At 46.6% G+C, this 14,250-nt stretch overlaps 2 protein-coding genes across 4 annotated transcripts in view; one reads left to right on the top strand and one right to left on the bottom strand.

The window, feature by feature from the left end:
* LOC149359144 (potassium voltage-gated channel protein Shaw-like) overlaps positions 1–9,414 on the top strand; it is a 120,622-nt gene extending 111,208 nt beyond the window's left edge. For all 3 annotated transcript variants that reach the window (XM_089571392.1, XM_089571394.1, XM_089571393.1), the window contains exon 4: positions 4,367–9,414. In XM_089571392.1, coding sequence (XP_089427518.1) covers positions 4,367–4,428 — 62 coding nt within the window. In that variant the 3' untranslated portion in view covers positions 4,429–9,414. The remainder of the gene's footprint in view (positions 1–4,366) is intronic.
* LOC149359143 (uncharacterized) overlaps positions 1–14,250 on the bottom strand; it is a 249,158-nt gene that overhangs the window by 118,113 nt on the left and 116,795 nt on the right. The gene's annotated exons all lie outside the window — the stretch shown is intronic.

Raw genomic sequence — 14,250 nt, 5'->3', positions numbered from 1 at the left:
GCGCCAGACCTAGCTTCCTACGAGCACGAAGGCGTTACCAAAGCGGCTTTTGCTATTGACAATCGATTTCTATTCTGCGGTAGAAGGCACAGCCGTTTGCAACAACAGTGCATCAGGCGACGTCCCCGCCACTTGCCGGTCAAATTGCTGCGCAGAAATGTCACGCGGTGAAAATGTGACAGCCCGTTGTCCCGCGGTGGAAGCCGACCCTCCCCCCCCCCCCCTCCCCCACTCAAGAAAAAAAGGAAAGAAAAATGAGAAAAGCAGCGCAGCATCAATCAAAGCGGCAAAGGCACTCAGCATATTGCAGTGCGCGCGCCTCCCCTGCTCTCCACCACAGAAAGAACAAACAGTGCCACTCTGGAAGCCTGCTGTCCCTCAGCACTGCGCTGCCGTTGCTTCTCCTTACAACAGCAGCAAAGGTGGCGGCGGCGGCGGCGGCGGCGGGCGCTGCTTCGAAACAGCAGTCACAAACACAAGAGCACTGCGAATACTGGCAGCCACCTGAAAGGGAAAGTGCAGACCCCCCCCCCCCCCCTCCTTTTTTCTCCCTCCTCGTCGCGGCCATAAATTTCAATGAGCCAGACCGGGTGCCATTCGTCTTCGAGACTCGCGCCACTTGTCCCGTCCCATAGCGAGCGGCGGAAAGAGGGGGATGGAAAGGACGCGGACGAAAAAAAATAAAAATGCAGAAAACAATCGAAAAAGAATGAGGCGAACGACTAGCGACGACGCAAGAACAAAAGCCCGCAGAGTGGAAAGAAACATAGGAAAGCAGCGCCATCATATGTGGAAAAGAGGAGAAGACGAAAGTTTCTGCGCGTGGGGCTGGGTACGAACAAGGAGGCTGTAAAGGAAAATGACGAGGCAGATAAAAAAAAAAGCAAGCGAAAAAGAGGGATTACTCGCTGCTCTTGCGTCTCTCGCTCTTCTCTGTCTGACGAGTGTATTGTCGTATCGAGACGCCGCGAAACACGGGAATGTACTCGCTGCGTTCTCGCTCGTCGTCTCTGCAAACACGCAGGTATAATACGGCTGTCAGGGCGATAGCGGCTGCCGCTGTTGCCCTTGTAAGCGCCTCGGATAACGTCTGCCATCGATTGTGGTGTCAAAGGAGGCGAGCCGCAGAACTAAGGTTTGCAGGCGAGAGAGGAAAATCACCCCCAGCGCGTCGTTGTCGTTGGTCCACTTAGCGAGATGGAGCTGGCGCGGCCGGCTTGGCTTCGCTCTGCGCGCTGCGTGCGGCTTCAGCTCGACGCGACGCGGTTGACGCTCAGGGTGTGCGTGCGTGTGCCGGCCTAGGAAAAGCAAATGCGCCTAGTACCCTCAACCATCTGGCAACACGTGGCGCTGGTGGAGTGATGATAGCGCATATGCTGTCAAGGGCGATGCTGTGAAAGGTTACACTGGCTTGTAACCTTTCGGCCGGCTGCATTGGAAGCATTCTCTACTTAGCAATCGGAAAACCTCAGCGTACAACCCGCAGCGTTTGTTGTGCTGCCATTTGGGGCACGCGGTCAATGAGGGCGGGAAGAGGATCCGTGACTTTCAGGTTGCAGCGTCACAGCAATGACTGGTCCACCTTCTCAAGAGACGAGTCCGACTCGGGGCTATGTCACCCTGAGGAAAAATGCTGTTATTGTTATGTCTCCGCAATGTTTAATCTTATGACGAGACAGCGTAGGATGTACCGTGTCGCTCTATACAGCGAACACATGGCCCTTAAAGGGACCAAATCAGCGCAGCCTGCTACTGTCCTCACTAGTGTAGTGTAGTTATTCCATTCGTGGCACATCACGGGCTGATTACAGCGCAGTAAAGTTAATGCGTGCAACCTTTTAAGCTATCGCTGTGGAAAGCAGCGAAAATTACCGAGCATGCCTTGGTTGCCTTCACTGTTGACCTCTTCTTGTAACCTTTAGCTTCATGCCTTTCGAAACGACTCTTGGAAAATTCTTGGATTAAGCATTCGTGGATAAAGAATGTTGGGTAGAAATTCTTGGATAAGGAATTTGCCCCTAGTGTCTCGTCCCGAATCACAACCTCGGAACGCGCAAATGACCACTGGATGAGGGCGAAAATAAAACGAAACCGACATTACTCTCGGCTGTGCATGTTTCTCTTTCATCACCTCGAAATGAGAGCCGAGTTATTACTTCCGATGGAGCACACAGTCGGCCGCAAGGACGCGTGGCTTCGGAGAGTGCACGTCAGGTCTGATGACTGCGCCACCTGGTGCAGGTGAGCGGATTATTAAACAGCAGTTTAAGATAGCGGAAAAAAGCAAACATAGGGAAACTGGGAAGTAGCCGTTTATATATGCCACAGCCTTCTTAGTACACGGAAGCCTTGAGAGACCGGTGATGATGACCTCGCATTCATCTGGTTCCGCTGGTGCATCAGGTCCCGACCTTGGCGTATTTAGTTGCGTCGTTCGTAGTTTTTTTCTTACAAAAGTCAAGATATTATAAATGCAAGTAGCGAGGACCTCCTGCGGCTCTTGTCCAGCGGCGTGTGCTTCGGTAGCGAAACTCATATTGTCGTTTCTGATTTGCCGGCGTGGAACCCTCTGTCTTCGTTTGCTTCCGCCGGCTATGTGTAGCATAGCATCTGTCTTTCTTCAACAGAGATGATTACGCTTGCTCTCGCGGGGCCTGCCGACGGCGGCGGCAAATGTAAAATCGTAATTGAAAACGTCTTTTCTATATCTCTTATTCCTTCGGCGTCATCGTAACTCCAGAATGCGCTTTCGTCTAATTTCAAATTGCTGGAGATGTGACTTTTTACTTCGACATTTTTTCTTTCTTTCTGTGGTGCGCATTTTCGAAGACGAAAGGTTCCCCAGGGTTCATTCATGCTCGCAAGAACCGGCAATACGTTAACCTCGTTCTCGCCGCTTCATCTCACGCTTTCATGAATCTGCTGCGCTCGGCGGCGAGGCTGAAAGCAGCGCGAAGGAGTTAACCCTGATAAAAAGACTTCGCAGGAAATTTTTTTTTACGAAGGAAATTGATGGGTTTGTTAGAACAAGCCCTGCTCAGTAAAGTAATGCTTATGTAGTAATCAGAGAGGGCTGTACAATACGCTAGAATATCTTTACTCTTTAGAAAGCACAGGTCGAGGAGAACAACAAACGCGTTTGTGAAGTCTACGTCTGCTTGTGAAGCGTGGAAAGCAAACAGAAAGCTGTCCTAGGCATGAGGTAAATGCAATCAATCAATCAATCAATCAATCAATCAATCAATCAATCAATCAATCAATCAATCAATCAATCAATCAATCAATCTGTCGGTCGGTCGGTTGATGGATCATTCATTGGATGGATTAATCAAGCGATCGATTGATCAGTCAATCAATACATCGACCGAACGATCGATCAGTGAACACCTAGTGAATCAACACTCAGTGAAAAATGGTATGTATGTTGATGTATACGTGAATATACTCGTAAGCGCTAAGCAGCCTCCGAAGGATGCGAGACCATGACCAGTTGAGTACAAAGTCCAGCGGTTGAAATACACGATCCTAGGAGCTATCACTAATCTGCCTGAGGTGAGGCGCAGATAAGGGAGAAGCTTTCTGTTTTGTCTTTCTCTCCACATTGAATTCTACATTGACACATCGGGTAAGCACCAGTAACGCTGCTTTACAGCTGGTAACAGCAGAGACCACAAATTGAGCTAAAATAGTAATAAAACAAAAATTTTGTTTTATTGTTATTGCGAACAGTATTTTGCAAATTGTTATGGCGAACAGTGGAAGCAAATTGGAACGGGAAGTATCTAGCAAACGAATTTCCCGTGATTATTTGTGTTGTCATCGGAAACACGCCTTGCCCACTGAAGCACAACGCATTCAAAACAAAATTTAATGCATCCATAAAATCGCATAATTCTTTATTATGCGTCTGGGAGTTTAATTTTACTACTTAAGAAAAGAACCAAGTTTTCGATCTCTTTTGAGAGCAGCTGCTACGAAACTGCGGCAACAACCAAGCCGATTTGTTGCCACGAGTGATTGCTCCAGAACTGGCGCGCCTTTGAGATTATTGATACTGCAGCCCGGATTGCCTTGTTGGAGTCCATACACTAATTAAACGCCAAATTTATCTAATGAAATCCAACTTAAAGCCAAATTTAACGCGTTCTGGTAGCGACACTTTACGTTGTAACTGAGCAGCCCGACGGTCCACCCGCTTTTGCTGCTTCAGCCTATCGGCAAGAGACTCGATCGCTCTCTAGAAAAATCGAAGCCAGAATAAGAATCCTCTTCTGCAAAGTATTGTTAAGATGTGTGCATGATAAAGAAACTGACTCAAAATATCAGTGCTTTTCATCGCTTTGTTTCCTGCTATTTTCTCGCACAGGTATATTCAACGGCGTCACCACACCGGACCAGGCACCACCTATGCAGGTCAACTTTGCGTAATCCCCGCGGCCTCCGTGACTCTCCACGGCGCGGACCTGCATTGCGTTGACTCTGGTGGCCACACTGTTTCTCACGGAAAATGTGTCTCGCTTGCCGCCTGTGTTGCACAGCCACTACAAAATCTATACTTGCAAGCGCTGCGGGAGCCGTACCAACGTGAAGCTTGCTTTTAAAAGGAGCAATCAGTGCGGGCGCAAGAAGTATCTGTCTACATTCGTGACCCATGCAAGCAAGCTCGCTTCTGACGACAGATGTGCTCTAGCCTTGAAGGTGGTTACTTTCGGATCTGACGTGTGTAACTGTGCAGTGCCCCGAGAAAGTGAAGTGAGAGCAAGAAGTTTAGTTGTAATAATTTCTTGTGCGTTATATTAAGCAGTTGCTTTCGTTTTTTCTTGTTTTATGTGAGTGTGGTGTAGTTAGCAGCACCATGCGATCGTGGTCTCTGCGTGATTCATAGTTGATCTCGCCTATAGATGACTTCAGTAGTAGGTTTAGAAGAGCGGCTACAGACGTAAGAGGAGTATTTCTGCCAAAGTTCATTTGCTGAAGATGGCATGCAAATGTAACAAAAGAGTGGTTCATTATGTTCGGTTCCATGACGTCTGTTTCTATGTGATTTAAAAATAATAGCGCAGAATCTCCCAACTTCTCGTAAGCGAAACTTGGCACATATATCAGCCTCCCACGCTATCATGCAAATCTGTGTACTTACAGAAAGAAGAGTGCAGCCTTGCGTACAGCTTAACAGGCCATGACCAAGCACTTTTAGAACGACGATAACACTGCACTGTTAAAGCCCTTACGGTTTCCTCTCTTGTACAAAAATCTTTGGCGGCAGACTTCTACATGGGCCTCCTTTTCGCGACTTGGCACCAGAAGGGTTGTTAGGCGGCTCTCGCTGACTTTTTAACTTCGACATGATTTTATAAAGGTACTCTGCCCCCATTCAAAGAACCACTTTTCTGCAGTAGTTCACTGTAGATCTGCACATATCTGCCTTTCAGTGAACCCTGTTTTCTGGCCTTGTCGATAAAAACTGGGGTGTATATTGACATATTACTATAGGATATATAAGCTTATCTATATATCATGTATCTATACAAGACAGTTTCGCCTTCTTGTTTCCTTCGATGAACCAAGTGTTTTCGGGACAAGAAACATACTGTGCACACATAACTCAGGTATACCCCGTACTATCATACCTGCGCTTCTCTTTCCCGACCAAACAACACAGGTGTGTAACTCTGTGATTACGATGACACAGACGGCACAGCTACCACATAGTCTATAGGAAACGCGTTCTTGAGACGGTAGCTTAGAGAGCCTCTAGCTTACAGCAGGAGATAGCTCGTTTGTTGCGATACTCATGATGTCACTGATGCGCGCGCCCCTTTCAACGCAGACGCACGAAAACCATTCTCTCGAGCACATAGTCCCTGAACCGAGGAGCCGCTCTTCCTGTCTTACACTCTCGTCAGCGTTGCTCACTCAAACTGCCTTTCTCGCCTTTCGTTAGCTACCTTATTACGGCACCAGTGACAGGTGCATGCCTGATACCAAGAGACCGTTAAACTGCGTATCTTTTCGAATGGCGCGATGATACAAAGCACATATCTCTTTCTTATAGTCGTGTTAACTCCCGTTGATCCTGATGTTGTCAGGAGGGACGAACACTTATTTTACTATCTTCAGTAAGCTTAGGTCATTATCCAGTAGAACGAAACACGTTGCGCAGCTGGTGATTATTAAGTTCGGAAGATATTATTTTCTTTCAAACTCGTCTTTCTATTGGCGTTAGGGCCAGATATGGTTGTGATAGCAGGTGACGCAGACTGAGTATTACCGAGAACATGTGGCCGCAACACAGCGGCAGAACTCACTGCTTAGTTCCTGGACCAACACTTTAGTTAGTCGTAGCATCGAAGCTTAAAAGTGAAGGCCACATGCGTACTATGCCGTGACGTTCAAACATCGCGCTAATCAAGTTGAGCATATCATAATAAAACTTGCGTAAAAAAAGACGAACGCTATTTTACAGTTAGAAAGCTAAATGAGATTGCTTCCTCTACACCATAATCTACACATTAAAGAAAAAAACCGAAATATTTCTTGCCGGAATCACTGGTGCTATATTCGTGGCCATTAGAAAATGCTAGAACATTATCGAATATATGTGTGCTTGTGGCAAAATGAAACAGGGAAAGAGATGTAATGGCGACTGCAACACAATAAAACCGGCACAGCAATTACGGCTACTATGTTATAACTTGTGAAACTAAAATTAGACAAGGAGTAGGCTTCTTGCAGTTTCGGAAGTCACTTTGAAGCTGATCGGTAAGAAGCAAGTGAAGGAAGGATATTATCAAACTACACGACATCCTTATCTGATTATAAAATCACCACTTTTTGTCTCATGATTCAATGACCCCAGAAAAAGAGAAACTGTAACAAGATGTACACAATAATACTGGTCGACGTGAAAGCGCGGTAAAAAAGCGTATGAAGAAGTACTACGAGGCAGCACAGGCGCAATAACATTGCAGTAACCACACGCAGACAATACGCCTTCTTTTGCGACTTACCTAGTAGATAAGGAAAATATAAGAGATTCTGGAAATATCATACCTCCTTTCTGCAAAATATGGGCTTGCTAGGGTACGAAAAAAAATTATAGTGGCATTTTAGCACAAAACACTTCAAGAAGTGCATCTCATAGATATGCGAACCACCTGCTATTAGCCTGCTCTCACGCATAAGTGCGCCCATCTTAGGCTTCCTTTCAGACAAGTTATCCATGACAGTCGAAAAACTGGGCCCTTTTACAAGCTGGATAACTCTTCATGTATACTCTATCGAACACGCAAAGAGATTAGAAACCCAGCGTTGCCTTCTTGACTGGTGGGCGAGCAAAGTGGGACCAAATGCAAAAAAAAAAAAAAAAAACAGGGGCACACAAACCAAATGCGTGCGCGGGCAGAGTGCCCTGATTCCATACAGCGGCCGTCGCCTCCCCTCAAGTCGACGACTTGGAAAAAGAGCCTGCAGGAGTCGTACAGACTGTGACCTCACGCTTACTGTCGTTCACTCAGCGCTTTGGAAGGCCTTCAGAGCGGGCGATTCGTACATCCCACCCTAGCCTCCCCGTGAGACAGAAGGCAATGGAGAAGTGTGCGCGTATCTGCTCCCTTCGAGCTGTCGGCCGCGTGTCAGGGATTCTGCACAGGAACTACCCGTGCCACCATTGCAGCGAGAGAGCCATCGAACGTGGCCGACGGCACATGCGTGGTGCGACCTCGAGCCGCCCGCGCGCTGCGAATGGCTACGCTTCCGGAACGGGATGTTATGGTGGTCACGTGACAGTGACGTCGTCGAGAGTGCTTTGCGGTGCTGTGTTGTGTCAGTGCATAACGAGTGACACGGTGCAGTGAATTATTTAAAGAAATGGACAGAAAGGACGTTTCGGCGATACATTTGGTTGTGCTGCTCGCTTTGCGCAGGTCGCCAGAGAAGACACCTCAACAAGCTTCCCTTCGGTGCCGTCCCATTGTGGTGTGCAAAGACTTGGCTGTTTGAGAGAGAGAAATTCACGGCGCTTTGTCGCGACGACGTGCCGTAACTGTAAACATTTCGGCCGCGGGCTATACTTATTCCAGCTGTGGGAGCCGTCGCAGTTCCGCGGCCCCTCGTCACTTCGAATTGTATGCTCGTTTGGAGCTAACGCCTATGCTTGTGTAGCGGTTGCTTCGGGGCGGAGGTTGTGTTCACAGTGATAATGATACTCAAAATGCCTCCCGAACAGATAATGCAAAGTTGCACTACATTTCGGGAAACAATGACTAAGAAGAAGAAGAAGAAGCGTGTTAGCGCTGTCTCTTTCAAGTGCGTAACTCGCAGAAACCTTGAAGTTCTCTCATACTCTAGGTGGTCTTAATGAATGAATTCATCCAGTTGAAGCGCAATTTCTCACTGCCGATCGACAGAAGCCTTCATGGAGGCCGAATTGCACAACTTCTTAAAAGAAAGTTTAAGCAAGAGCACGCAAGCGCTTCTCATGGATGTAGCTGGTGGAAATATAAGGAACATGTCCGCTCTCCGGTGATGTTAAAAGCATTGTGGGAAACTTCAAAAATACTGGAAGTTATAAAATTGGCGACTTGATCAGGAGAAGCCAAAGCAAAGAAAGAAAGAAAAAAAAGAATGTTGCGAGGTTTACATGACTCCGAAAACTCTATCTCTCTATCCGTTACCATCGCATGCCGCGCTTAGTGAGCGATGCGCTTCTTTAGAACGGCTTATTTTACGTCCCTAGAAATAAGACGGCGCTATTGGCGGTTCCATTAACAACAATAGAGAAAGGTGCGTTTGCAGGCCTGATTTGCAGGTCTGCAAAAGAAAAGAATATTATATGCGCTTATGCCCAGAAATTTTGGACAAGCGCATTTTTCAAGGGGAAGTTGTTTATGAATGCAATTTTGTCGCATGTCGTAAGATTTCACTATAAGAATCAATACACCCGCAGATCTCTCCTCGGAAGGCTTGCATTTGGTTGCTATGAACATTTTCGCTATCATCAAAAACGCACCCCATTAGTTAGATATTCCTACGCATCGGAAGAGTGGACCACTGCCTTCAATATTTTCAAAGCGGTACCTTACAATAGTTCACACTTGCCTCACAACTAAAACTGCTGTCCGAGAATCCTGGACTTGTGCACGAGCTGCTACATTCTGACTAGCAGTGCTGAGATACAAATCGCGCAAGAGACGACAAATATATAGGCACCCTTAATGCTCGCTGACCTAGTTACACAACGTCAAAATGGGATTTATTTTTTGAGAGAGTTATTCATGTGTGCGTATTTCTAATCGCAAAGCTGTCTGTGATGCTTTTAGGTGCGCTCACCTTTCAGTTATAGAGAAACCCTTTCCGGTATTACTCGTCTCCGGGTGACGTTGTGTTACTGGTAATCATACACAACACGAGTGTAACTTTAGCTTTCTTTATAGCACAAGGTCTGTCATCTGAAAGATTTAATGCACTAACTTTTCTTGAAGGTTTTTCCGGTTGTGCGCTTTGCTCCAATGATAAACGTTAGTAACCATGCCACCAGTAGATGGCATGGTTACTGATATTCAGCTGACAACTTACTTCTGTCGATGGCAGTGAGATATAAAGCTTCCGTACATGAGTGTTATACGTTCAGTGTGCATATCATTCCAATCATTCATTTGTTCTGCCTGCTGCTGATGACCATGTGATAACGAAAGGTTGTAGTCTTCTTGAAATTCTGTGCTGAATATGTGTCCACAAGCACGTACCATTCGTTGAGAGCAGCTGCTCGCGCTACAGAAACGTTGCGAGAAGCTGACGCTTCGTGAAGGCTGCTTCCAGCGAATACCTCGCGCTGGTCAACCTCCTGCAACGTCCGCACTTGAAGATTCAGCCCCAAGAACGAGCGAAACTCGCCCCCTTAGCTTACTTTCGGGCAGAAAACGCGGAGGCGAGCGCGATTCGTACGGAACGGATTTTACACGGCGGAAAAAATCTGGTCGCTCCCCGCTACCCATTAAGAATGCATGGAGGAGGTTGTGTTCTCCCGGCTCAAGCCAAATCTGGTTCATGTCTGCGCACATCAAGTGTGCTGCATTTCGGCGGCGGGGAATTTCGCTCGCTCGTGAGGGCGAACGTCCAAGTGTAAGCGTAACATTCGAAATGAGTGTATGCCTGTTCCGAGACATTGCTTATACTGCGTTTGTAAATCCTCGAATTTAGAATGTACACATTAACGAGGTGCAGAGCCGTTGCGTGTCACCCTAGGCCGATGGAGGCATTCCTTAAAAAAAAAAATACATGGCGAAGTTTATGAGTCCGTGATAGTAGAAAACCTCAAGAAAATATTTTGTGTGTTTAAGAAGACAAGTTGCCTGACGTAATTTATTATCTATGAAATCTAACCGAAAGTGCAAGCTCTGTTCTTGATGCTTTCAGTTTGTTATACTTGCCGAAATCACTGACTGCAAGGTCTGTTCCTCGCCCAGCCGAACAAGAGTTCAACATTTTGGAGTTCGAGAGAGAGGAGGTTGAGGCTACCACGTAGCCATGCCGAGCATGTCTCATCAGACAGGAGTGATTGCTAGTTTTCTCTATCGATTTCTATTTTTACTTTGGTAGTCAGGAAAGGAACGGGACATGCGAATTGCACAGCGTTTTTAAACAGTTACGCCAATTGACTTAGACGTTACGGCTGTTTCCATGCTCCCAGAGAGAATTTGCGGAAATTCTTCCGACTTGACATCAGCTCGTTAATAGCGTGTATGCAATTCCCAATGTACACCGAGGAAGGCTTGTTGAAAACGAAGAAAAAAACTAAAAATTTTGGGTACTCAGGTCCCATTGTCGTTTTCGGCCTAGCTTAGAGAAAAATGGCCGTGGTAATGCCTTACAAAGACACTGAAGTTGTTTGATAATTTTATTTAAAAACGCTTTTAATTTTACCGAGCTTGACTACAAGTGGGAAATAAAAGCATTCGTAACGGCACACTGTTGGTGAGGAAGATGAATTCACTTGAATGTCTAAGAAAAATAAGAGCACTATGATTATGAATTGACTGAATGAATGACAGAGATTTCGTTTTACGTCCAGCAATACTGTGCAAACGTTCTTTTCTTTTTTTTTTGCGTGACAGAAAGTACGAAGCTGGCGCATCCTGAAGTACTTATTATCAAAAGGGAATCTGCGAAAGCATTGGAGCATATCCAGCTTCTGAGTTCGGTGCACTGCGAAATTACGGCAGTTCGAGCCGATTATCCAGTGTCCAGAAGGGGACAAAAAGTGGGTCCTAAGTGCTATAATATTCTTACGGCTCTCAAGGATACTTTAGCAGCTTTAAACTCGCCCGGTGCACTTAGCTCTCCAGTTGACTGAAAAGTCTTGCCATAGGAGTGCCAGTATGCAAGTGGCGTTCACTTCAGTTCAGGTTGTAATGCCTGGAGCCGGGACTGCAGTGAGCAGTTTTTCTGTAGATGCGCCATTCCACTCGTAATACCCAAGAATTCTTTCACGGCTTCACAGAGGTTCGCGCTTACTTTTTCCGCGCTATCAGCTCCTATTTGTTTTGAATTTTCGCTTAATATGAGCGTTTGGAAGCATTAAAAAAATATCGATTTTGGGTCGTTGAAAAAAAACCTACATGGGTGAGATTTCACACGTGCTGCCAGTTCGCTGCCAGCGTTCAGAGTCGGTGACGTTAAAAATCAAGAGCATTTCATTACGTTTTGCTCAGTGCAGAAAAGCGTGCCCCCTTTTTTTATGGCTGTGGTGCTTTGAAATGAAGTCCCGTAACGCGCAAGTTCTTCAACGACAACTGTTCTTTCGCGCTTGCCGTCGCACCGGCTCTATAGATTGCACAGTCAAGCTGTGTCAGGTGTTATGTATAGGATCGCTATAGATGATTCCTTTTCGAGAAAGTATGCTTGTATATACGATTCATTACCGATCACGTGAATCTTCGAGATCATCATATTTTGATAGCCTCATCGTTGGAAAGTAAAACGCATCACCCGGTTTTCTTTCGTTTACTTGTCGACGATATGATCATCGCCGAAAAAAATAACTGCTTGCGGATATAGCCTTTCTATAACTAATAAATTTTTGGCTTATTGTTTGTAGCCATGTAGCATGATAGTGAGCATACTACAATAAAAAGTGCTGCGACCGAACGTGTCTGTGTGTAATTTATTATTCCTCAACTTATTTTATCACACTTGTGAGAAAGAAACAACTTCCGCTTTCCGCCAGGCCACCATTCGCTTTCTGAATTAGCTGTTAAACAATTACAAAAGCCCGTTTTGTGAAGCTTTCTCAACCGTCTTAAATCTAAAGAAATTATGTCAAAGAACATGTGGGCATTTATACGTATACAAGCGCTGTAAGCACAAGCAGGTGCACAAACAAATAACGCCGTAAACAAAAGAAAGGCAGGAATGAATCCGCCGCTTTACTATTTTACTTGATTACCACAGCTCCACATTACAATTTATAGAGACCGCGAGTAAACATGGTGAATATTACGCACAGTTATACAGCACTGCATAAAGGCACACCCACTACTTTAAGTCTTATTACACGGGGAGTCACCAACCGCTGCGCTCCGTATGATCTCACTGCACTCCAAAACATGCAATAGTACGGGAGTATACAGCGCTCGTATGTATCATACCATAATAAAATCATCGTCATCATACCACCACCACCGAGGTTGCAGGACAAGGGCCTGTCCCACTTAAAAGCAACCAGCCACGTGCTGTAGCCGTTCATGTCACCCGACTCATACACTCTAAACATGAATACGCCTATACGGGAGTAAAAAAAGGAGTAAGATGTCCTCTTGCACGCTCTTTTATAAACGAGAGTGCGCTAGAGTACAGTTTACACCCTTTTTACACCTTTCTGTTTATAGTGTGGACACTACAACACAGACCCCCCCCCCCCAAAAAAAAAAAAAAAATTCCATCGAATTACCTGGACCACAGGCCACGAGGAACTGGAGAGCAACGAGGGCACATGCTGTAGCGCGAGGCATCATCAACCGAGCGGGGCCACCCACAATGCCCGCTTTCACCCCTCTATCCTCCATGTGTAGCGAACTTCTTGAGTTTCAGCATCTTCGGCGCAGACACTTGTCCCGCCTCATAGGATGGATGGATGGATGGAAACAACTTTATTAAACACACACACACACAAAAAATCTTCCAGGGTTTTCCCCTACTGGTCCAGGAGTCCACGGGATTGTGCTTCACGTGAAGCCCGATCCACCAGCCATTTCTGCCCGGCGGGCTGAGCGGTCCGTAAAGCAGCCTCCCAGGAAGAATGAGTGGGATTGGGGACGGGGGCTACTACCTGGGGGGGAAGGACATTCCCAAAGGTAGTGGAAAAGTGTGGATCTGGGCCCGCCACAGGCGGTACATTCAGGAGGAAAGGTGGGGTGAAAGCATGAGGGACGGTGGGGGGAAATAAAACAGCCTGTCTGTGACTGTCGCCATGTGGCGCTGGATGAGGGCGACAAGATACTGTGGGGTGGTGGCAGTGTCATGCGGCTGAGTTTGTAGAATGTGCCTCATAGGGAATTATACACCCCAGACGCCGTGTCCTGGAGGCAGACACAGACCAACAACTTCATAAACCTCCATAGACTACATCTCATACAACCAACATTACATGCCGACACCTGTCCCTGGTGCCAGGTCCGCCCTACACTATTCCAGATTTCCCGGTTATGTGGGGACAAACCAAGCAATTTACAGAAGAAAAAAGATGTCTTTTGAGCGGTGGGAGGCGCTGCTGACCAGCGATAACTTGAAGAACCAATGGGCGCTCAAACAAACGGTCCGCAGGAAAGCCCAAGTCAGGACCCCACCCATAAGCTCAAAGAGCCCCTTTGTGTTTATTAAAGTTTAACCTCCTCCTCAGAAATAGTGTCCCAAGAGGGAAGGTCGAAGGTTGAGTGCGTCCAGCTCTTCAAAAATGGCAGCTACCTGCACCGCACTACTACAAACCTCTAGGACCATCAGGAAGAGGACCGCCTTCTTGGCCGTAGGAGTACTCAGGTAAGTGCCGCTTCTGTTGGCGCAAGAACTGCTTTCCGAACAGCCCACTGAGACGCGAGGGTTGTTCTTAGTCAGAAGTCAATTTGCGTCATGCTCTTCACAGGGGCTCCATCCGCTCGCACCAGCTACTGCTTCGGTTTGTGGTGAAGTGGCGTGTTAACTTCACGTGTACGTACGAAGAAGTTCGCGATCTTTGCTTTAAGCGGTTCGAGTGAT

The sequence above is a fragment of the Amblyomma mixtum genome, chromosome 2 (assembly GCF_055824585.1).
Source record: "Amblyomma mixtum isolate Tamu chromosome 2, ASM5582458v1, whole genome shotgun sequence".
Classification (NCBI taxonomy): Eukaryota; Metazoa; Arthropoda; class Arachnida; order Ixodida; family Ixodidae; genus Amblyomma; species Amblyomma mixtum.
Note: the sequence above shows the minus strand (reverse complement) of the source record. Positions and strands in the feature narration are given on the sequence as shown.